At 40.2% G+C, this 22,868-nt stretch overlaps 1 protein-coding gene across 1 annotated transcript in view; it reads right to left on the bottom strand.

Annotated features, from left to right (window-relative positions):
- Positions 1-13,093: 13,093 nt before the first annotated feature.
- tma16 (translation machinery associated 16 homolog) overlaps positions 13,094-22,868 on the bottom strand; it is a 35,017-nt gene continuing 25,242 nt past the window's right edge. Inside the window, 3 exon segments of the mRNA XM_068021175.1 lie at positions 13,094-14,112; positions 14,114-14,249; positions 15,292-15,334. Of these exon segments, the coding sequence (XP_067877276.1) occupies positions 14,095-14,112; positions 14,114-14,249; positions 15,292-15,334 (197 nt within the window). The 3' untranslated portion in view covers positions 13,094-14,094.

A 22,868-nucleotide genomic window follows, 5' to 3' on the forward strand; every position in this document is an offset into this window, starting at 1 on the left:
TTTCTTGTGCTATTTTATTTTTAAAAAGTACTGCAGGGCAGGTTGCAGTCAATAAAATCTTTTTATGACCAATTTTGTTATTCATTAATCCTTCAACTGATAATAGGTCCAAGGAAATCCAAGTATGCATATTGTCAACTTGTTAATTGTGTCCCTGAAATAAACATTAACAGGGTTAAAAACTTGTTTAGGCCCATTTTCAGGCATAGATTGGCCACTTTGAGTATGTGCCAGAACTGGAGGCCCTAGGCTTTCGTGAAGTTGAGCCATATTTCAATATTGAAAGTGTATGTGCTGGAATTACCAGAGAAGAACGAGAAACATCACGCCATTAATAAGTAGGCATCATCACTAGGGATGTCTCTAGCTACATTCGTTGTTATGCTGTCAAATAGATAGGCCCGGAAATTCCATGGAGATTCTCCCAATCTCCTGCCATGACCAGCAGAACGATTTTCAATTGCCACTTCTCTGCAGATTCCACTAACCTCACACTGACGTTACAGCAGGAAATCAGGGGATCCCACATGGAATCTCTGATCGATCTCAACGGTGAGTTTCATGGGACACCATTTCGAGTGCTAACAATCTGTGAACAGGTCTGTGCCTGACTAACAACTTACTGACTTCAAATGTGCTGCCAAGTGCAGGATTAGAATTGAAGTCAAGAGCTTTCCTAAAGAGGGGGACAGAAAATTAGAGGAAAAGAGAGCTGGCCCTGCTTACAGATCATAATTACCTTCAGGTGTCTCTGAATTTCGTCTGGAAGAAGCTCTACTGCCTGTCTTACAAAATCAGATTACATGTGTGATTTGCATAAATTTTGAAAGGGAAATATATAAATACTTTACCAAATAATACAAAAAAAAGGTAAGGTCAGCAAGAAAAATCTATTTACAAAGTTTTGCCATCTGTGGAAATAAAATACATTTTAATAGGAACTCTAAAAATTTTTTGCAACTTGTACAGGCCAACTGTCAGAAAGTAATTTTCAGTTCCACCCATTATCTGCATTGCTGCATTTCAGGTCTTTCCTGTGGGGGAGTGAAAAGAGAAAGATACGAATGTGTGTAGCATGTCAAACATAGCGAAAGGAACTCAATAAAATAAATAAGTTTTTGCATTTTACGTTGCTGGTGTCTGAGGTCTTCCGATGTGAAGATAATCAAAGCTCACTTGAAGTCTTCACTTGAATTTGATAAAAATACTTGGTTCTTGATAGACAGACAGTTCGGCTGCAGTAGCATGAACAGTTCCTTCCACAATAAGCACAGCAATACAAATAATTTGTTAAGAAAGAAAAGCTTTTCTTTCTTACTTACTTAGGGAATTAATTTGGTTTGTAGCCTTGTGGAATTTTTCTTGAGGGAACAAAACAACTCCTTTCTCCAGATCACCTCGCTGGAAAAAAGCTCACAGAACCAACTGGTTTCTGCAAGTTCCACACACAGTCAAAATGGACACACCATACCATGTGACCTCTCTCTCTGCTGCTGTTGCTCGGTAACCAAAATGCAGCTGTGGTATGCTGTCTCTCCAGAATGTTCTCCTCTCTTAAAGTTGCACCGCTTTTTAACAGTCTTAAAGGCACACACGCTTTTTTTAATCTGGGAAGAAAAAAATAATTCAAGTCTGTGACAATACAAACAGTTACTGCACAAGCTAAGCATAAACACCTCTCATCTGCTGGACTCTACCCACATGACATCACTTCCTCTGGTGATCTTCACTTGCAGTTTCTAAAGGTGATCCATTCTTAACATAGTCCCTTCTTAAGGTCGTCCCACAACAATAGCCACCCAATGGAAGAGATTCCTGCCATTTGGAGTAGTTTGGACTTTGTCCTTGAACCCACATAGAGGATTATTTACAATCACACTCACCAATCAATTCTACATTACAAAAAGACAGAAATCATTCAGTAGGGATCAAACCCTTCTGGAAAGGGGAGGGGAGAATCTTGTTCCGGCACATACAAAATATTATTAAATGGCATAGTTAATACTTCATGATAAGTAGGATGGAAGACATCGATTTATTTTAGTGAAAAAATAAATTTTAATTCAACATCTGGAAGAATGTAATTATTATATAGGCTGATAAATGTAATGTATAATTTACTAAGTTTTCAGACAAAGACCTGAAAGTTCCAGGGAGTTGTTCCCACTTCACTGTCATCGCCTTGCTGGAGGTGTGGTGCAAATGCTGTCTATGCCACATTTCCAATAAAATTAAAACAGCAGAACGGCAGCTGCTCCAAAGAGATTCCAAACCTCTTTGAACACCCAAATAACCTTAGCTCTGAAATTCCTTTCCCTGGAGCAGGCGGGGTTAAGGCTGCTAGAAGCTGGTTATGCCAGGGAGTCTGGTTTTTAAAAATTATTCATTCTTGGGAAGTGAGCATCACTGGCATTTGCTGCCCATTCCTAAGTGCCCTTGAGAAGGTGGTGATGAACTGCCTTTATGAATCGCTGCAGTCCATGTGGTGTAGATATACCCAACTTGTTAGGAAGTTCCAGGATTTTGACCCAGTGACGGTGAAGGAACGGCGATATAGTTCCAAGTCAGGATGGTGTGTGGTTTGGAGAGGAACCTGCAGGTGGTGGTGTTCCCATGCATCTGCTGCCCTTGTCCTTCTAGGTGGTAGAGTTCGTGGGTTTGGAAGGTGCTGTCTAAGGAGATTTGGTGAGTTGCTGCAGTCCATCCTATCTATGGTAAACACTGCTGCCACTGTGCATCGGTGATGGAGGGAGTGAATATTTAAGGTCATGGATGGGGTGCCAATCAAGCAGGCTGCTTTGTCTTGGATGGTGTGAAGCTTCTTGTGTTTTGTTGGAGCTGTGCTAATCCAGACAAGTGAAGAGTATTCTATCACACTCCTGACTTGTGCCTTGTAGATGGTGGACAGGCTTTGGGAGTGAGGAGGTGAGTTACTTACCACAGAATTCCCAGTCTCTCACCTGCTCTTGTAACCGTAGTATTTATGTGGCGGGTCCAGTTCAGTTTCCGATCAATGGTAACCCCCAGGATGTTGATGGTGGGGATTCAGCAATGGTAATGCAATTCCCAATGTGAAGGTAAGATGGTTAGATTCTCTCTTGCAGGAGAAGGTCATTGCCTAGCACGTGTGTGGCACAAATGTTACTTGCCACTTATCAGCCCAAACCTGAATGCTGCCTAGGTCTTGCTGCATGCGGGCACTTCTTGTACCTGCAATCCCTGCATCCACCTCAGAACAAGGCCTTGCACTGAGTTCAGGATAAGACCACATACACACCTCAGGATATGGCCTTATGCATAGCTCAGGCCAAGGGGCTGGATTTTAAAGGCTCTCCGACGCCAGGAATGATGGCGGGGGGGGGGGGGGGGTGGGGTGGTGGGGGAGTGGGGAATGAAGATAGCAATGGAGGAGGCCCTCCACTGACCCCAACACCGGCAGGCCCCGTGCTGACCTCAGTGGTGGCAGCGAGGCCTCGTGTTAGTCGCCCCGCCACTCGGCGACAGGACCACGATTTCCATATTTAAATTAATATACCTACCTGACTTAATGAAGGTCCTGTCGCCTCCTTCTTCGCCACACCGATCTTCATTCAGGCAGCTAGCAATGCTGCACCTTCGAATCCCCGTTCGGGGAAACAAGGCGCGATGCCTGTGGGGAGGCGGGAGGAGGTGATTTTTCTCTCTGCGTGAGGTGGGTAGCGGGGTTTAAATGCTTCAGATGGTTGGGGGGATAAGGGGAAGGGATAAAGGACAAAGGTCCCGAACTTTGTGAAGTGTCTTTAAAAATTCAAATGATCAGTTAGGGCTCTAAGCCCTTTAAAAATGGAGCCTGCAGCTGTACATTGGCGCCGGACACCGTTGCCGGGGACGGCTTGCCCGCCCCCTCCATGTCACCTCATCTAATTTGCTCTCCCCAATGTGAAGAAGACCTCATCATGAGCAGTGAAGGAAGTACATCAAGTTGGAGAAGGCACATGTAAATTGCTGTCTCACCCAGAAGGCATGTCTGGGACCCTGAACAACGGTGGGAGAGAAGGTGAATGGCTGCCAGTAGACCAGTCATCCTGCTTATCAGTGAGATGACAGACCCAGGGCCCACTGGAATGGTGTTGCTGGGAACCCACCTACTTAATACTGCTGCCTCTCAGCACAGCAATACATGCTAGGCCTTTGACTTTTGTACTCAAAGCACCACAGAGTGGAATGAGAGAGCCATTATTTGGCTGTGCAGGAGCAAACTCCAGAGATCCAAGGGCTGGAAAGGGGATTAAGGGTGGATCGCTCTTTTTTGGCCTGCACAGCCAAAATGAGCCAAATGGCGTTCTTCTGTGCCATACATTTTTTATGTTTCTACATTATATCCAGCCAGAATCAACTTCTTGCAAGCAGCAAGCTTCTATGAGATGACGGCCACCTGAGCCCTCTGATGGCACCAGGAGAAACAGTAGATTAGATGAAAGGGAAGCAAGTGTAGGCACCAAGGCACAGTCCTAAGAAAGTAGTTTACTTGTACTTCTTTCAATGTAGTATACTGTATTCGCTGCTCACAGTGTGGTCTCCCCTACATTGGGGAGACCAAGCGCAGACTGGGTGACCGCTTTGCGGAACATCTCCGCTCAGTCCGCAAGCAGGACCCTGAGCTTCCAGTTGCTTGCCATTTCAACACTCCCCCCTGCTCTCATGCTCACATCTCTGTCCTGGGATTGCTGCAGTGTTCCAGTGAACATCAACGCAAGCTCAAGGAACAGCATCTCATCTACCGATTAGGCACACTACAGCCTGCCGGACTGAACATTGAGTTCAATAATTTCAGAGCATGACAGCCCCCCATTTTACTTTTATTTTTAGTTATTTTTTCTTTTTTTTTTGCAATCTTTTTTTTGCATTTATTTCATTTCATCTTAGTTTGTTCAGTTTGCTTACCCACTGTTTTTTTTTCAGGTTTGCACTTGCTGCTGTTCAATATTCAGTGCATTAACACCTAATCTGTACTAATGCTTTGTCTTTCAACACACAGCCTTTGCTCCGTGACCTTTTGGTCAGCTATGTGGCCTGGTCCAATCTACACCTCCTTTGTTATCTCTTGCCCCACCTCCACCTCACTTGCTTATAACCTGTGACTTTTCTAAGATTTGTCAGTTCCAAAGAAGGGTCACTGACCCGAAACGTTAACTCTGCTTCTCTTTTCACAGATGCTGCCAGACCTGCTGAGTGGTTCCAGCATTTCTTGTTTTTATTTCAGATTTCCAGCATCCGCAGTATTTTGCTTTTATCCTAAGAAAGTAGATTGGCTTGTGTTTATTTTGGAGCGGGAGTACATTTTGTTACCCAGTAGCCATCCATTGAGGTAATATTTTTCCATGAAACGTTCAGGGAAGGCTGAATTTTGTAGTATGAAAGCATTGTGGCCGATTGGATGTTGACATGGAGAATCCTCTGGATGTTGTCACATACAATCTGCACATTGAAGTAATGGAAGCCATTCATGTGAAAATATTCTATGTGGGTAATGTCTGGTAGGCTGATTCCCCCTTCAATGCTGCTTGACATGCCTTTGCTCCAGCCTGTGCTACTACTACTCCTCCTCCATGATAATGGATAGAAGAGTATGCCCAAAGTGAACGTCATAGCTACTCCTGAAAAGCCCTCACTGTGGTAAAAATCTATTGGTGGCCTATTCCTATCAGAAGCAGTTAGGAACAAGTGTAGGGGTCTACAGGAAGAATTACAACAAAAGAATTTCCACAAAAAATTATTCTCTAGCTACAGAAATTACAATTCATATTTCCCATACTCTTCTGCCTCAGAAACTCCCATTTCTGTCTGTATCAGCTGATCCCGGCAGTTACTGCACCTCACTAGTCCATGTCTCAGTTACACACAGTGCATTGAAAATGCAAGCCAGGAAACCTGGAACTGCTGCCATCACTGGCCCTCATTTGGCATATGCAAATGAAGTCAATTAGGAGCTCAAGAAAAAAACTGAAAATACTGGAGTGGACATCCGCACATTAATAGAGCAGCTGCCACAGAGTGTAATATGGAATCAACAAATTGGCCTTGATTTTGCGTTAGTGGCAAAACAAGGGCACTCACCGCTGACCTCAAAAAAGGTTGCCAACACAGATCTAGTAGTCTCTGTGTTAAATCTCTCTTTTTCCGATGGCATTTTAAATCTGGCAACAAGTCAAAGGGCTATCTTGGTGTGCAGCAGCAATGATGTCAGCAAGCAGCTGGACAACCAATCAAGTTTAAGAATTCACACATGGCAAAACCAGGAAATTAAAAGCACTTAAAATCCTTCAATTTTAATTTACATTTTCAGATAGCAAAATAAATGTATGACTTTATTACGATAGAAGCCAAAATAAAGTTAAACCGACTTCTAAAAAAAAGTTTTATGTTTTTAAAAAAATTGTGGCGTTTTTAATCATTGTAGAGAAATCTGACATTCCAAAAACATAAAATTAGTTTCTCAGGGCCAGTAAGGGTGTTTAGCAGTAATCAGGAAGTTAGTACACCATTAAAAATCCACTTACACCTCACTCAAAAAAAGTGCAACTTATTCCAGGGTTTTATAATAAGACAAATAGTATTAGAGTGGAAGTTCTTGTCAATTCTTGATTGCAACTCTGCAGGAACCTCTACAGCCCACCCTATGGAGCAGAGTAGACTCACTAACAGCAACTCCTGGATTTCCGTGTTATTTTGTGCATGCCCGGACTCCTAAAGTTGCTGCCAGTTTCGGTGGAATAATGACGGTGAATGCTGACAGATTTGCGTCATCACCACAGCAAAATACAGGCCATTATACTGCACAAGCACAAGTGTATATTTTGCACTGCCATCTGTGCTACTGTTCAACTGTAGCTTTTCCCTCAAAGTTTCCTCTTCACACAGAAAAAATATTCTAAATCAAATTAACGAACTCAGATACCAGGATTATTATTTCACCCACCGAACTCTTCAGGTAATTGTCAATTTGACATACTGAGGTAGATCTGATTTGACTGAGATGAAAACCAGGTGGGCTGATCCACTCCAGATTACTGCCCAGGCGGTGAAGACCGACCTAGATTGTTCCATTTTTCTATTAATATTCAGCTTAATTAAATAAAACATTTGAGATTATAAAAATGTGTATATTTTTAAAGAATTCAGATCTGTTTAAAGAAAATGTTGTGAGTTTAAAAGATTGATTATAAACCTTGTATATCCTAGGATTAAATTCTAAGATAATTGTACCAGACAAGTACCCGGAATTCTGTTTTCAAATATAAATTGTACGCCCAGTAATCAAAAAGACGAATGGAAGGTTGGCCTTTATCTCAAGGTGGCTGCTGGAATACAAAGAGAAGGAAATTAAGTTCCAGTTTTACAAAACCTTTGTCAGACCACCAAGTACTGGGTATTTCACTTCAGAAAGGATATATTGGCTGTGGAGGGTGTGCAGTGCAGAGTCACCAAAGTTATACCAGGGCTTGAAAGATTAAATTATAAGCACAGGTTGCATAAAGTTGGTTTGTATTCCTTTGAGGTTGATCTAATTAAGGTGTTTATAATACCATAGAACTATTTTATCTAGGGGTGCATTACAGACCTTTCCAACAATAGAGATGAAATAGAAGTAGAGATTTACTGTTCGGTGCTATAAAAGAACAAAACTGGGTAATTCTAACTATGCAAGATTAACTGGCATAAAGTGCTCCAATTGGGGATGCTTTCTAGAATGCATCAAGAACTGCTTCCTAGATCAGGATTTTTCAAGTCCCACAAGAAAAGAAGCATTTCTTGATTTAGTTCTCAAAATAAAGTGGGTTAAATAGATGATGTGAGTATGGCTAAGTTTCAACACGAGAACATAAAAGGATAATGAAGACTCAAAAAAAAAGAGGCTGAGAGGAGACATGATAGAGGTATATAAAATTATGAGAGGCATAGATAGAGTTGATAGCCAGAGTCTGTTTCCCATGGTAGGGGTGACTAAAACTAGAGGGCATAGATTTAAGGTGAGAGGGAGGAGGTTTAAAGGGGATCAAAGGGGCAAATTTTTCACGCAAAGTATAGTGGGTATCTGGAATGAGCTGCCAGTGGAGGTGGTGGAGGCAGGAACAGTAGCAACATTTAAGAGGCATCTGGACAGGTACTTGAATGAGAAAGGGCATAGAGGGATATGGAATTAATGCAGGCAGGTGAGATTAGTATAGATAGGCATTATGGTCGGCATGGACGTGGTGAGCCGAAGGGCCTGTTTCTACGCTGTACGACTCTATGACTCTAGACTGGAAAAAGGGAAAGTTCATTAAGGTGAGAAGGGATCAGGCCCAAATCAATTAGCCAGAAAAGTTAGCAAACAAGGCAACACATCAGCAGTGAGAAAATATGAAAATATATTCCAATAAAATGAAGAAAAGACATTAAATAATAAACATTGTATTTATTTAGTGTCTGTAACGTAATTAAATGTCTCAAGGCATTTCACAGCAGTGTTATGATGCAAAACTAGAAATCAAGCTGTAAAAGGAGCTATTAGGACAGATGACCAAAAGCTTGTTCAAAGAGGTAGGTTTTAGGGATGAAAGAGACATAGAGGTGGAAAGGTTTCGGGAGGGATTCCAGAGCTTAGGGACTTGGCAACTGAAGATATGGCCACCAATGGTGGAGCAATTAAAATCAGGGATGTTCAAGAGGCCAGAATTAGAGGAGCGCAGATGTCTCAGAGGACGATAGAGCTGGAGGAGATTATAGAGATTAAGACTAAATTTAAAAGGGATGCATATTATTAGGGCTAATAATGTGAGAGACATTTATGAGTAATGGCACAGTAGGCAGGTGAAAGGGGAGATTAGATGGACGAACAGTTAATATGATAAAAGATTAGCTGATAATAGAAAAGGAATTATTAATATAAAAAGTGAAATAAAGACAGCATAGGAGAATTCATGAAAAAGGAGGAAGTCTAACTGGTGGGGGTTAATCAAGGAATGGCAAATATATATTTTTTGCACTGGCATTTACAAATGTGAGAGGAAGTGAGAACATACATTTGTCAGTACCCCCTTTGTTCTCTGGGATACTCCTGCCTGCAGGTATTTTGCAGACTCTACGGCACTTCAACTAGGTGAGGCACCAACATCACGGTTTCTCTGCCCCCGAGAGCTCTTTCTTTGTTTCTGCAGGTTACTGTAAATGCTGATAGCAACTCTGGTGGGGTGCTTCTAGTGTCTGCATTTACATATGAGGATGTGGGGTCTAACTTTTAATTTTTTCGGGGTCGGCCGACCAGACAGTAGGGGTTTTCACCCAGGATTCCTGTGAATTACTATGGGCTTGCTTGCCCCACTCGAGGGGTATGGGTTTACTTTCCCTTCAGACACAAAACCTTGATAACCCTCACGAATCCTATTAAATTTTCCTGCACTTGCTGCCGCAAGCTTCCTGGGTCTTATTCTTACTGCAGTTAAACCACAGCTTGTTCTGCTGTGCTTTCCATCAGGGTCCCTTCTTCACTGAGCAGGTGTGCCCTGATTAACCCTACTGGTTTTACCTTTCGTTTCCAGCAGTCAGCTTTTAAATGCCCTGCTTTATTACAATGGAAGCACACAGGTATCCGGGTCTCACTCTTGCTCACAGCACCTTCCTTTTTGGCTAGAGGAGGGCCCCCTGTGTCTCCTGCATTACTTTCTCTCCCAGGACTGCCTGGGCTTCTATCACCTTCCTACCCTTTGTCCTTTTCAGATTTGTGGGCGTGATTAGGAAAGGTTTTCCCCTGGGAAACTGACTTATAAATTAAAGCAAACTCATCAGCTAGAATGGCCGCTTGCCACTGCTCCTCTACATGGGTCTTTATGGAGAGTTGGAAACAGTTTTTAAATTCCTCTAACAGAACTACTTCCCTCAGATTCTCATAGCTGAGCTGTACTTTAAGAGCCCTCAGCCACTGGTCAAAAGCCAGCTACTTACTTCTTTCAAACTCAAGTTTGATTAGCTTGCTTCTTGAGGGTCCTAAACCTTTGGCAATCAGCTTCTGGTACTACTTCATGTGCCCTGAAGATAGCATTTTTGGCCAGTTCATAATTTGACAAACTCTCATCTGGTAACAGGGAATAAACCTCATGGGCGTTTCCAGTTAGCTTGCTTTGTAGTAAAAGAGACCAGGTCTCAGCTGGCCATTTTAGCTGCCTTGCCAATTTCTCAAAGGACACAAAAAATGCCTCCAAATCTTCCTCATTGAATTTTGGAATTAGATGAGCTAGCTTTAACAATTCTGCACCCAGTCCTGAATTACGCTCCTCCACATTGGCTATTTCCACTGAGGTTACGCTGTCGTCCCCTAGTTAACTCAAGCCGCTTCAGCTCCCTTTCTTTGCATTGTTTCCGGAATATTCTTTCCCTTTCTCCTGTTCCTTCTCCTATCTTCGTTTTGCTTCACGTTCCATCTGGAAGGCTCTCTCTTTCTCCCTTTCCCTTTCCTCAAATCCAAGTTTCCTCTGTTCCAATTGTACCTTTGCTCTCTTTGGGTCCCTTTGTCTTCAGTGGGTTTTGGAATTCCGTGAGAAAGAGATGGGATCAGACTGGGGCCTGGCAACCCATTGTCACAGGCCTTCTTCCCAGCTACAATTTGAAATTTAATGTCCATATGGCAAAATTAATGTGCCTCATTCTTGGCAGGTGGGGGCCTGCATGACAGGGACAAAGCAGGTAATATATGCTTGGAGACACAAGACAAGGTGAGGATACTTAATGAGTACTTTGTATCGGTGTTTACTAAGAAAGAGGAATCTGATAAAATATTGGTAGAACCGAAAAGAGTAGAGGCAATGGATATGGTAAAAATTGAGAGTGAAGAGGTACTGGAAAGGCTGGCTATGCTTAGGGTAGGTAATTCACCTGATCCAGATGGCTTGCATCCCAGGTTGGTAAAGTAAGTGGGGGTGGAGATAGCAGAAGGGCTGGCCATAATCTTTGAATCCTCCCTTGATACAGGGAGGATTGGAGAGTGGCAAATGTGACATCCTTATTCAAGAAAGGTTGTAAGGACATTCCTAGTAACTAAAGCCCAGTTAGTTTAACGTCAGTACTAAGGTTTTGGAAACAATAATCAGGGGAAAAAAATCAACATGCACTTGGAGAGTTGAGTTAATTAAGGATCGCCAGGACTGATTTGTAAAAGGCAGATCATGCTTGACTAATCTAATTGAATTTCTTGATGAAGTAACACAGAAGGTTGATGAAAGGAATCTGGTGGATGTTGTCTGTATGGATTTTAAGGAAGTGTTTGATGAAGTATGACATAAAAGGCTGGTTAACAAAATTAAGGCTCATGGAATAGGAGGGTCAGAGTCCAATTGGATAAAATATTAGTTTAAGGACAGAAAACAAGGAGTCATGGTGAACAGTTGTTTTTCAGATTGGTGGATGGTAGACAGTGGTGTTCCTCAAGGGTCAGTGCTGGGACCACTGCTTTTTTTGCTACACTTAAATGACTTGGATCTTGTAATACAGAGTAAAATTTCAAAATATGCTGATGATACCAAACTTGGAGGAGTGGTAAACAGTCAGGATGATACGAATCGCCTTTAACAGGGCATAGAAAGGCTAGCAGAATGGGGAGACAAGTAGCAATTTAATACAGACATGTGAGAGCCGATCCATTTTAGCAGAAGGGATAGGATGAGACAATACAAACCTAATGGCACAGTTCTAAAGAGTGTGCCACAACAGAGGGACCTGGGGGTTCACATGCCTAGATCTTTGAAAGTGGCAGGACATATTGAGAGAGTAGTTAGCAAAGCATATGGGATCTTGGGCTTCATAAATAGAGGTATTGAGTACAAAAGAAGGGAAGTTATACTGAATATAAAGCTCTGATCAGGCTACAACGTGAGTACTGAATCCAGTTCTGGTCACCACACTTCAGGAAGGATGCGAGGGTCCTTGAGAGGGTGCAGAGGAGATGTACCAGAATAGTTCCAGGGATGAGGGATTTTAGTAACATGGTTAGGTTGGAGAAGTTCGGGTTGTTCTCCTTGGAGCTAAGGAGATTTAGAGGAGATTTGATAGAGATGTACAATATTATGACAGGTTCAGTTAAGGTAGACAAAGAAAATCTGTTCCCATTAATTGATGGTACAAGGACTAGGGGACACAGATTTAACGTTTTGGGTAAGACGTGCAGTGGGGGAGTTGAGGAAGAACTTTTTTTTTTTTACACAGCAAGTGGTAATGAACTGGAATTGACTGCCTATCAGGGTGGTGGAAGCGAAGATGATCATTGATTTCAAAAGGAAATTAGATGGCCTCTTGAGGGAAATAAACTTGCAGGGCTACAGGGATAAACTGGGGGAATGGATAAATTGGGATGCTCTACAGACAGCTGGCATGAACTTGATGGACTGAATGGCCTCCTCCTGTGCCCTAATGATTCAATGACACTAGGCCATCCCATATCATTTACCTGGAACAATTCCAGAAATTTTGCCTCTACTTTACTACCAAGACCATTCCACATTAATCTGTCTTCCCATGAATAACTGATTCCTGGTATTACACTTGCACTTGCTCTTTACCAGTTTGAATGCATGTCCCCCCTTTTACTGCAGTCAATGTTCAATTATTTCAGTCGCTCACTGGTAACTGAACATTTTGGAGAAAACTGCAAGTAAACCCAAAATCAAAAAAATTAGGAGAAAATGCATAGCTGGCTTTTACGACATCCATTTCACAAGAACCTAACTGACATCAGTCCAGTTTTACTTCCTTCCAAACATGCAATTTATAGGATGAGAACAGAAAGTGCTGGAAATATTCAGCAGGTCTGGCAGCTTCTGTGTAGAGAAAGAGTTCACGTTTCAGGTCTGTGATCCTTCATCAGAACTCTGTTTCTCTCTATACAGATGCTGCCAGACCTGCTGAGTATTTCCTGCACTTTCTGCTCTCATTTCAGAGTTCCAGCATCCGCAGTATTTTGCTCTTATATAAGCAATTCATAGGTTTCTTTTCCTTTAACAACTTGTATTTATATAGCACCTTGAAAAAGTAAAATGTCCCACAGCACTCCACAGAAGCATCGTCAAACAAAACAGAACCAAAAAAGGAAGCAGCTCAGCTTTATTTTTCTCATTTTACTCCAACAGAAATACATGATCCAAAATCAGCTGAAATATTTCTGCCAAAACTCAAGCCAACAATTCAAATTCAGGATACTGCCTAAGTGACTCAGACTTGATAGTGCAGGAAAATCGGTTCTCATATGACAAGTTTTTACTCATCTCAAAACCCATCCCATTCTTCTTTAGCCCAAGAAGGGCTGATGATACGGTCCTAGGATTTCTTTCAGCTAGCCACTGGATTTAGTGAAGAAATCCAGTCTTTCCCCGCTCCCCCCCATGCCTTGCTGCCCCCCGCCCCATCAACAATATTTGAATGCTGGTGCCAATAAAAGGGTTTCCATTGTCACAATAATGCCAATCAGAAAATCCAGGCCATTGAATAGATTAACAAATGTTCTCTGGTTTTCTCTACTTCCTGTTAAGCAAACTATGAATCTCATCTCTGCTTTATCAAATTAACAATAAGCCATGTATAAAATCAAAAGCAAATCCCAACATTGTACCAAACTGTGGCAGAGATGAGAAGAAACAGCTTCACCTTCAAGTCTAAAAACTGCACCCCAGCAAACAATTTCTTCAGAATACATCATGTTGCATAAAAAGATAGAAGATTGGGGTAAGGAAGGTTGACAACAAACAAGAACTAAATCATATAGCATTTAAAATATTTGTTTTGCTAGCACTTTCATGTTTTAATAAATATTTCTTTCTGGACTAGCTTTCTTTTGCAAATCTATGTTTCGATAATTGCTAATTCAAAATGAATTGCAGTCTTAGTCCCAGATTCTGAAAGAAACCACTTCATATGCCAGATATATTTAAAGGAATACAATACTCAGGCTTGTTGTGCATTTTCTTGAGAGTATATGTACTAAGTAGGAATATCTCAAGCACCTAATACATGGATCATGTTGCTCAACAGCCAATCAAGTGGCTTTTTCCCAATGAGAATTTGACATTTTATTATTTTATTTCTCTTTCCTTAATGTTCTGACACATGCTTTTTCTTGACCCATCTTGTTCTGCAAGTCTACTCCATTTCCATCTTTGCTTTCTTCCTGGATAGAAATTGAATCTTTTTCTGAGAGTTTTTTCATTTTCACATTTGGAAGCTTTTTTAGATCTCCATCCCATTCTCTTGAGAGTAAAAAGAGAAATGAATCAGAAAAACTAAAACACAATAAAAATACTGAATGCAGACAAACTGGACAGCTAGCTTTCTACAGTACACTCTACTCATTAAGCACCAGTTTAGCCCAGTTGATTGACAGGCTTGCCACAAAATGATAAAGTTATATACTCAAGTTGCACTCCAGGACCTGAGCACATATTCTAGTTTGATATGTCAGGACCAAGGAAATGTTCTATCTTGGAAAATTGGTTCTTCATATGAGATATTAAATCATAAAGGCAGTGTCAACCTGTACAGGTGCACATTAAAGATCCAACAGCAGTGACCTCTCCTGGTGTCTTGGCCAATATTTCCCCTTCAAATATAATTAGTTAATTTAACATTCATCACAAAGCTGTCTGGGGATTTTACTATGCTCCAGATGGCTGTGGTACTTGTCTACGAAACAACAGTGACTACATATCAAAGTAGTTTATTGTATGTGTAGTGCTTTTGGGTAATTTCTGTGAAGCATGATAAGGCACTGTATCAACGCATGATTTTCTTTTCACTACCGTACGTCAATTTAATAATTAATTCAGTCATTTGTTTAATTATTCACTAATGGAAAGAAAAAGATTGCCATTTAATTATTTTGGCTGAATGGGCAGCATGTATTCGAGAAATTAAAACTGGAGGACTAGGTGCAAAGCTTCCAGGCTTTTGTCTGAATTTTTAATTAGGTGGGTCCAATTAGATACCCCGCCATAAACCATTTTAACCCCTCACTCTACCCATATCTGTTCTCATTATGAAGACAAGACATTTAACCTAATTAGAAAATGGCTAATTCAGAAGATCAAACCTACGTCATCTGTTTGACCCAAGATCTGAAAAGGTACATTATTTATATACAATAAATGAATATTTTAACCCATGGCTAAATTTTTCAAATCTACTTAGAGAAGACATTCACAAGCTTATGTTCTGTTGTTCATGCTTGTAGGCTACTAACACATTTATTGAATGGAAATTGAGGAAACAAATCCAAACACAGCACAAACTTACCGGAATACTTTCAAATGCTTTGCATTGATAATATCTGGTATCTCTGCGGAAAGAAAGTAATGAGTTGAATACATAAAATAAAAGCTTTCTGCAATGACAAGAAGTGTTTTTAACTACTCAATCACCACTAAATCTTACATTTGCCTTTCTAAACTCCATACTTGATGTATTGTATGAAATTCTGGTCATCATTCTGCAGTAAGGATATCTGGGCATTTGAGATAGTTTGGAAAACAGACTAAACGGATACCTTTAAGGCATCTCAGCTATAAGGAAAGGGTAAAGAGCCTATTTACTTTGGAGAACAGAAAATTCAGGAGAGATATTCAAGTATTGAAGATCCTTAAGGAATAAATAAATTGAATACAATAGGACGTTCAAGACCATGACAAATTCTAGAACCAGGGGACACAAAGACAAGCGTAGAAGAAAGGAGGTTCCCAGATAGCTTAGATTGAATCGTGTTATATAGAGGCTGCTGAATATGTGAAATTGACTGTGCAAGGAGGTGATGGGGGCAGATAGTGTTGAAATATTTACAGCAGAATTGTGTAATTATTTGAGTGTTAGTTTTTGGGACTGGCCGAACATACTGCAGTCTTTATTAATCCTACATATTCTTGCATTCCTGAGTATTAAAAAAATCTAATTTTTAAGCAGACTAATAAAATAAAGCATCATGTAGAGTAATAGAAGTGTCTGAAAGTGGGTCCCCCCACTCAACAGTGATAAACTAATTCTCCAAGGAGAATGGGAAAAGTAAAAGTATCAACTTTGACTACTTCATAGAAGCCAACAACAACAACTAGTGAGCAACATTTAGAGAAGTTCAGAATTAAGTGATCCTTCCACTCTTTTGGCACAGAAACAGTACAAATGTAAATGTAAATATCCAGTTGTTTGGCTGCTTTTGCAAGTTAGGGCAGAAGTCCAGTTCTGGAAAGCCATTTGACTTCTGAGTTAACAGATTTATACTTATAAAGAGCAGCAGCGTTAACCCAAGCATGTTACCTCAGTAAAAACAAGGGAATTAGAAATTCTTTCTGCAACTAAATGAACATATAAGTGCATTAGCCTGGTAACATTTCAAGAGATAATTGCTCATGGGCACCCCTTTCCCCTAATTCAAACAAATTAAAGCATACATTCAGTATCTCAGAAATTGAGATTTCCGTTAATATTTGATGTGCAAAATTCTGTGCAGCTTTGAATGGAGAATATTTCCTTTGCATATTTAAATATATTTAGTCAGAACACAAGAGCACTCAATCATCATTTCGTGGTTCTCAAAGCCCGAGCCATTTTGTGTTGAGGTGTAAAACTTCAGTTAAATGTATATAAAAGATAGGACTAGAAAGTTAACTTCTGAGTCCATACTAATGAAGAATAGCATACTATAAGCAGAGAATATTGTAGAGAGACCATTTATGAACAACATGTCTTCTCTCCTGTCATTCCTCACTCCCTTCTATTTATAAATTTATACGAGGCACTTTGGAGGACTAATAGGGCAAAATAAAGTGTCGCTTATTTATTAGAAAACCAAACCTTTTGCTCTTGGCTGGCATCTAGTCTTGCAGATGTCAGATTTATCGCAAGACAGATGGAGTCAAAGGAAAAAGAATTTTGTTGAGATTCATTACACAAGGTATCAGATACAGCCTAATTATGTTTCAAACATCAAGTCATTCAAAAAAATAGTAAATCCACTACAAAAATTAGAATGTTACTTACCTTGCACATTTAGAAATTATAATTTGTCAAAAATAGAAACAGGCCATCTGATGCATCAATTCTATTGTGGGTGATTTTCTCCACATGAGCCATCTAGCTTAATCCAACTCTCTCATTACCTAAACCTTTTAATATTCCTACTTTTCTGCTAACTGCCCTATGTGTAATTATTTCCTAACTGTGCCGCCTTTATTTTTGATTATCTTAAATTTGTGCCTTTTCAACCATCTTACTAACCAATGATAGAAACTCATCACTACTTATCTTACCACAATGCTTCAAAATCATGAAGATTTCTCTCTACACCCTTACCTTTTCAGTCTGTGGGAAAAAAAACCCTAACTTCTTCAATCATTTCATAATGGTAATCCATTATCCCTAATAACACCCATCTTTTGTATCATTGCTCCATCCTTTCCGTTGCTTTTATATCCTTATAATGGGATTTCAAAAACTAATCACAAAATTCAAACAGAAAAGCTCTGTAGCCTTACCACATCACATAGTGGTGACCAATCAGATAACTAACAAGAGTCAGCTCAGGAATATCCCCATCATTACCCATGGTGGAGCTGAACAACTAGGTGCAAGCTCGATGGGGCAACTAGGTGGAGCAGGCTTGATGGGCCATATGGTCCATTCATGCTCCTACTTCTTATGTTTCTTATAATGTTGAGGGGTTCGTCAGCATCTTCAGCCAAATGTGGAGCACCCTACTCAGCCTTTCTGAGGTTCCCATGAGATGCAGTGAAGGTTATTATTGCAAACAACATACCACACGAATGCCTGCACATCAGAACTAGCCACTCCTATAGTCAAACTGTTCCAGTGCTACTATGACAGAGATCTGTTTAACAATTTGGAAAATTGGGACACCCTATTCACACAAAATAGTTTCAATCTAAACTGGCCAATTATGTTCCTATCAACCTCCTTTCAATCAGTAAACGGATGGAAAGAGTCATCAATAGTGCCTTCAAGTGACCAATATTTCTCAGCAATAACCTCCTCAGCTATGCTTTGTTGGAGTTCTATTCGAACCATTCAATTTCAGACCTCATAACAGACTTGATCCAGACATAGCCACAAGAGTTGAACATAAGAGGAGGTGACAGTAATTTCTCTCAACATCAAGTCATCATTCAACCAAGTATGGCTTCAAGCCTAGCGAATGAGCCCTTTACAACCAAGTTTAAGCCATTTATATAGATTGAAAAGAGCAATGGTCATATCACTGATCTCTAGGGGATACTACTGTATACAAATATACAAAATTGACAGGCAAGAAAAGACCAGCTGGTCCATCAAGCCTGCCTCACACCATGATGGTCAGACCATTACGACTAAATGCTTCTTTCCTCCTCCCCACCCTGAAGCCATGTAACCTCCTGAGAGAAGCAAAATAAAAGACCAAGGACCAATAAAGGAAAATGTACTCTGGAAAATTCCTCTCTGACCCCTTCAGAAAAATCAAAACCAGTTCAGGAGATCACGTGGACCAAGTGTTGCCAATAAAGACAGTTATCTTCTATATGATGTCATCTCTGTCCCAATTAAGAACTGGTCCAGCTCCCTCTTTAAGGCTTGCAGAGAGTCCAAGACCCACCATATCAGCCAGGAATCTATAGGTTCACTACTCTCTGGGGAAAAAGGACCGCCTAACATTCAGTCTATTACGACTCTTACAAAATGTAAACTTGTGTCCCCTGGTCCTCTCCAATCTGTTAAACTGCGATAATCTAGCAAAAGGATTGCTATCCAACCCTTTAATTATCTTACAGACCCCGATCAGGTCACATCTAAGTCTACATTGCTCTCAAATAAATAGACTTAAGTCTATTTATTTTAGAGCAATGTAGACCAAGGTCCTTGAGTTTATCTAAGTAGCTGAGGTTTTTTTAAAGATGGGAATCATTCTTGCAGCTCTCCTCTAAACCTCTTCCAAGGCTGCCATTATCACCCAACACATGGAGTGACTGTGGCAGGGGGCGGGGGGGAAATCAAAACTGGGAACAGTACTCCAGATATGGTCTGACCAGTGTCACTGTCAAAATGGTGCCGTTTGATGCATAGTGAATAGTTCTATTAATACAACCAATACCCTGTTAGCTTTAGCTACAGTTTCTCTAAATTGGTCGTTTGGTGATTTGTGCACAATAGCAACTAAATCTTTTTCTCTCTGAACCTCTTTCAGTATTGTTCCCTGTAAATGATATGTGTATTCTGTGTTGGCCCTAACAACATGTATGACTGTGCACTGATCTAAATTAAATGCTATTTACCATTGTGTGGCCCAGTCCCCCAGCACATCTAAATCTTTCTGGATTTGAATGCACCTGTCTACCATCTTAACCCTTGCACGGATTTTGGTGCCATCTGAAAATTTACTCAACATACTCCCAACACTGCTGTCCAGGTCATTAATAAAGACTGTGAAGAGTAGCAAGCCCAGGACCGATCCCTGGGGGACACCACTAGTAACATGAAACCAGGCTGAACTACACCATTAAACTATAATTTTTGGCTGTGGAATTGCAGCCAATTCCTAATCTAGCACCCCAACTCAGCTGAACAATTGAAGATACAGACAGGGCTCACAGAGCACCTGCCCCATCTCTTTAATCACCACTGGTTAGATATTATCCAGACATGGAATTAGAAAATGGGATTAGAATAGATAGGTGCTTGATGGCGGGCACAGACACGATGGACCGAAGGGCCTGTTTCTGTGCTGTATAACTCTATGACTCTATAGAACCCTATCAATTTTGAGCTTTCCTAATCTATCGAAGGTGACATTACTATCTACTTTATTAATAATGCTATTCAGTATAGAGAAAACTGATACAAAATAGTCATTCAGCAGTTCTGCCATAACCTGAGCACCAGCTTGTATCAGCCCTATGATGCATGCCGCCAGTTCAAAAAACATCTTTGAATCAACCTCTAATCTAAGCCACCATGTGTCTTAAATTTTATCAATAAGTCTTCTATGGAGCACCTTTTCAAATCTCTTTCAAAACTCCCTATATATAATATAGACTGAAATGTTTTCAATAAAATCCATCAATTCCTCGAGGAATCTGTTAAGTTTGTCAGAAATAAGTTGCCTTCTACATATTCATGCTGGCTGTCTTTAGTTAACCCATATCTTTCAAGGCAAGATTACATTTTTTTCCTATATTATGGCCTTTATAAGCTTTGGATTTAGAAATTTCTAAGAGCTTCTGGCGAGAACACCAGTGAAAAATCTAAACTATTATCTTGTAAATATTAGTGAAAACCTTCAACTGAAAATTTTTAATTAAAATATTTTGATTTAGCCAAGCACTAGATTCTAAACTGTATTTTTTCCTTAAACAGACAAATTACAATGGTATCAGCTTGGAACCACATGTACAAAAAGACCATAATTGATTGAAGAGTAGTGAAAGAAGTGTGATAACAAAAGGGAATAATAAATATGAACACTTAGCAGGACATGAAGAGACATTAAAGAAATTATCATCCAATCATTAGCATACCAAAAAAAATGCGAATGACTCAATCCTGGCATTGCCATTAACCATTTCTCTCAAAGAGGTGCCCATGAAAGAAGCTTGAAATGAAAGAAACCATCTCCCAATCTGAAATGGAGCTTAAAGAATAATGCAATCTTTTGATAAGATAAATTTAAATGATATTCTTCCATCGAGGTCAGCAAGTTTTAAATGATAAAAGTTGCACATGAAATAAAGCTGCACTATATTGCTGAATGTTACAATCACCTGCAGCCATGCCTCACAATTATTCAAATGGACATACCGCATCCCGAGGCACTTTTATATTAACAGTATGCTATTGGATGCAGATACACTGCTTCTGCTGCCAATAACAATTTAAAATAATAAAAAGGTCCTGAGAAGAAAGGTCTGAGGCATGAAAACATGGAGCTCTTTTCTTGACCTGTGTACAGGTGCAATAAAATTGGTCAAGGGAGGAGGGGGAGAGGACAGGACAGTTGGGGAGGGTGCATTACACTGAGTGTCACTCTCCTAAAGTCACATCAATATAAAAGTTCTTAATCGCTCACTTAATTTGCATCTTATCCATGAAAAGGATTGATTCATGAAGTTAAATAATTTTTAAATATATTTTCTAGAAGGAATCTTGTTTCAAAATCTGTGTTTGGTTTGATCAATCTCTCCAACTCCTCACCGTTAAGAACCAAAGGGGAAGAAAGATTTTGTTTCAATGGATTTTCTTCAGATCTCCTTTATAGTGAGGTACAATGAATAACAGTGGGGGAGGATAGTCTCCAATCAAAATGAAGAATCGCTAGTCTGAAAATACTGAAGTAATAGTGAAAGGTAACCAGTAGCCTGAAAACAAATTGGAATACTGATTATGAAGTTTAATGCTTTAGTTTAAAATTTCACTTGCTACTCATTTAGCAGTCATTCACCTATTTAAAATAAATGAATACCGCCACTAAAAAGATATACAGATAATGCACGGAAACATTACATTTAAAACAAATTTGTAAGCAAGTACCCAAATGTGTCATTGCAGAGCCATTATTACAAACCATACATGGCTAACCTTTTAAAATCAACTTCCCCCTGTGTCTTTTTTAAGATTTTGATTTTCCTCAACCAATTTTCTCCCTTTGTCTCTCATTTCTCAAATGCACTGATGTACCAGTGGAAGGGCTCCACAGACTGTGGAAATTCTCTGGAAATTTCTTCTATCAGCAGGATACATCCAATCATGGGAGGGGCTTCCTAGATGGCAATTTGGAGCAGGAACACTGCCCATTTTTCCCTACTTCTTCCCCACAACTACTGGAACTCTAGTCTATGCCTTCATTACCTCGTGGCTTGATTTTTTTTTTTAATACTCCCTTAGCTTGCCTTTCAACCTCCACTAATTACAACTTACTTCAAATAGCACAGGCTACATCTGAACAAACTCTCTCATTTCCTGTTCCTTGTATTTCAGCAAATCAACTTCAAGATCTTTATACTTGCTTTCAATCACACATTTCCTCATGCACTCTCTGTTCCAGACTCTACTCCTTGCTCCCCACTTCACTTTTGATGGATGCTCTTCCAGCCACTATACCCCTGTGCTGCAGAGCTCCTTCCCTAGATCCCTTCATCTTACCACCTCCCTCCTTCTGTCAAAAAACTTTCTCAAAACTCTTTGGGCATCTCCCATGACCACCTCCACTTTCCTTCCTGCCTGGCATCTACTAGTCTTCCTCCACAAAATGCTTTCAAGATATCTTCCTGCATGCAAGGAATGCAATAGAAATGCAATTTGTTCTTGTTGTGGATCTTTTGGGCCTCCTTATCTCGAGAGACAATGGATACGCGCCTGGAGGTGGTCAAGGAATTGCAAGGAATGCAATAGAAATGCAATTTGTTCTTGTTGTGGATAATGCAGTGTTATTCAATTCATTTACTGTTCATAGCAATCATTAAAACCAGTATTTCAGAGATAGTATTCTGCAATTCCACCCAATTTTCTGTGAATGCTAATTGGTGACATTAATCAAAAGATTACAAGCTACTTAACACTGCAATAGATTGAGTACCATTTACAATGGGACAGAAAATGATCCACGTTGCACCAATTTCACAAGCTATGTTCTCAAGGACACCTGAAATACACATTATACTGGCCTCATAACATTCAGGCAGCTTGGGCATGAGCCTAAAACAGGCATTAGGCCCCTAGTAGGTAACACCTATGACCATTTCTAGAACATAATAACATAAACACAAGCAGGAGTAGGCCATTTGGCCCCTCACACCTGCTCCGCCATTCAATATGATCATGGCTGATCCGACCTTGGCTTC

Source organism: Heterodontus francisci, chromosome 1, assembly GCF_036365525.1.
Source record: "Heterodontus francisci isolate sHetFra1 chromosome 1, sHetFra1.hap1, whole genome shotgun sequence".
In the NCBI taxonomy this organism is placed as follows: domain Eukaryota; kingdom Metazoa; phylum Chordata; class Chondrichthyes; order Heterodontiformes; family Heterodontidae; genus Heterodontus; species Heterodontus francisci.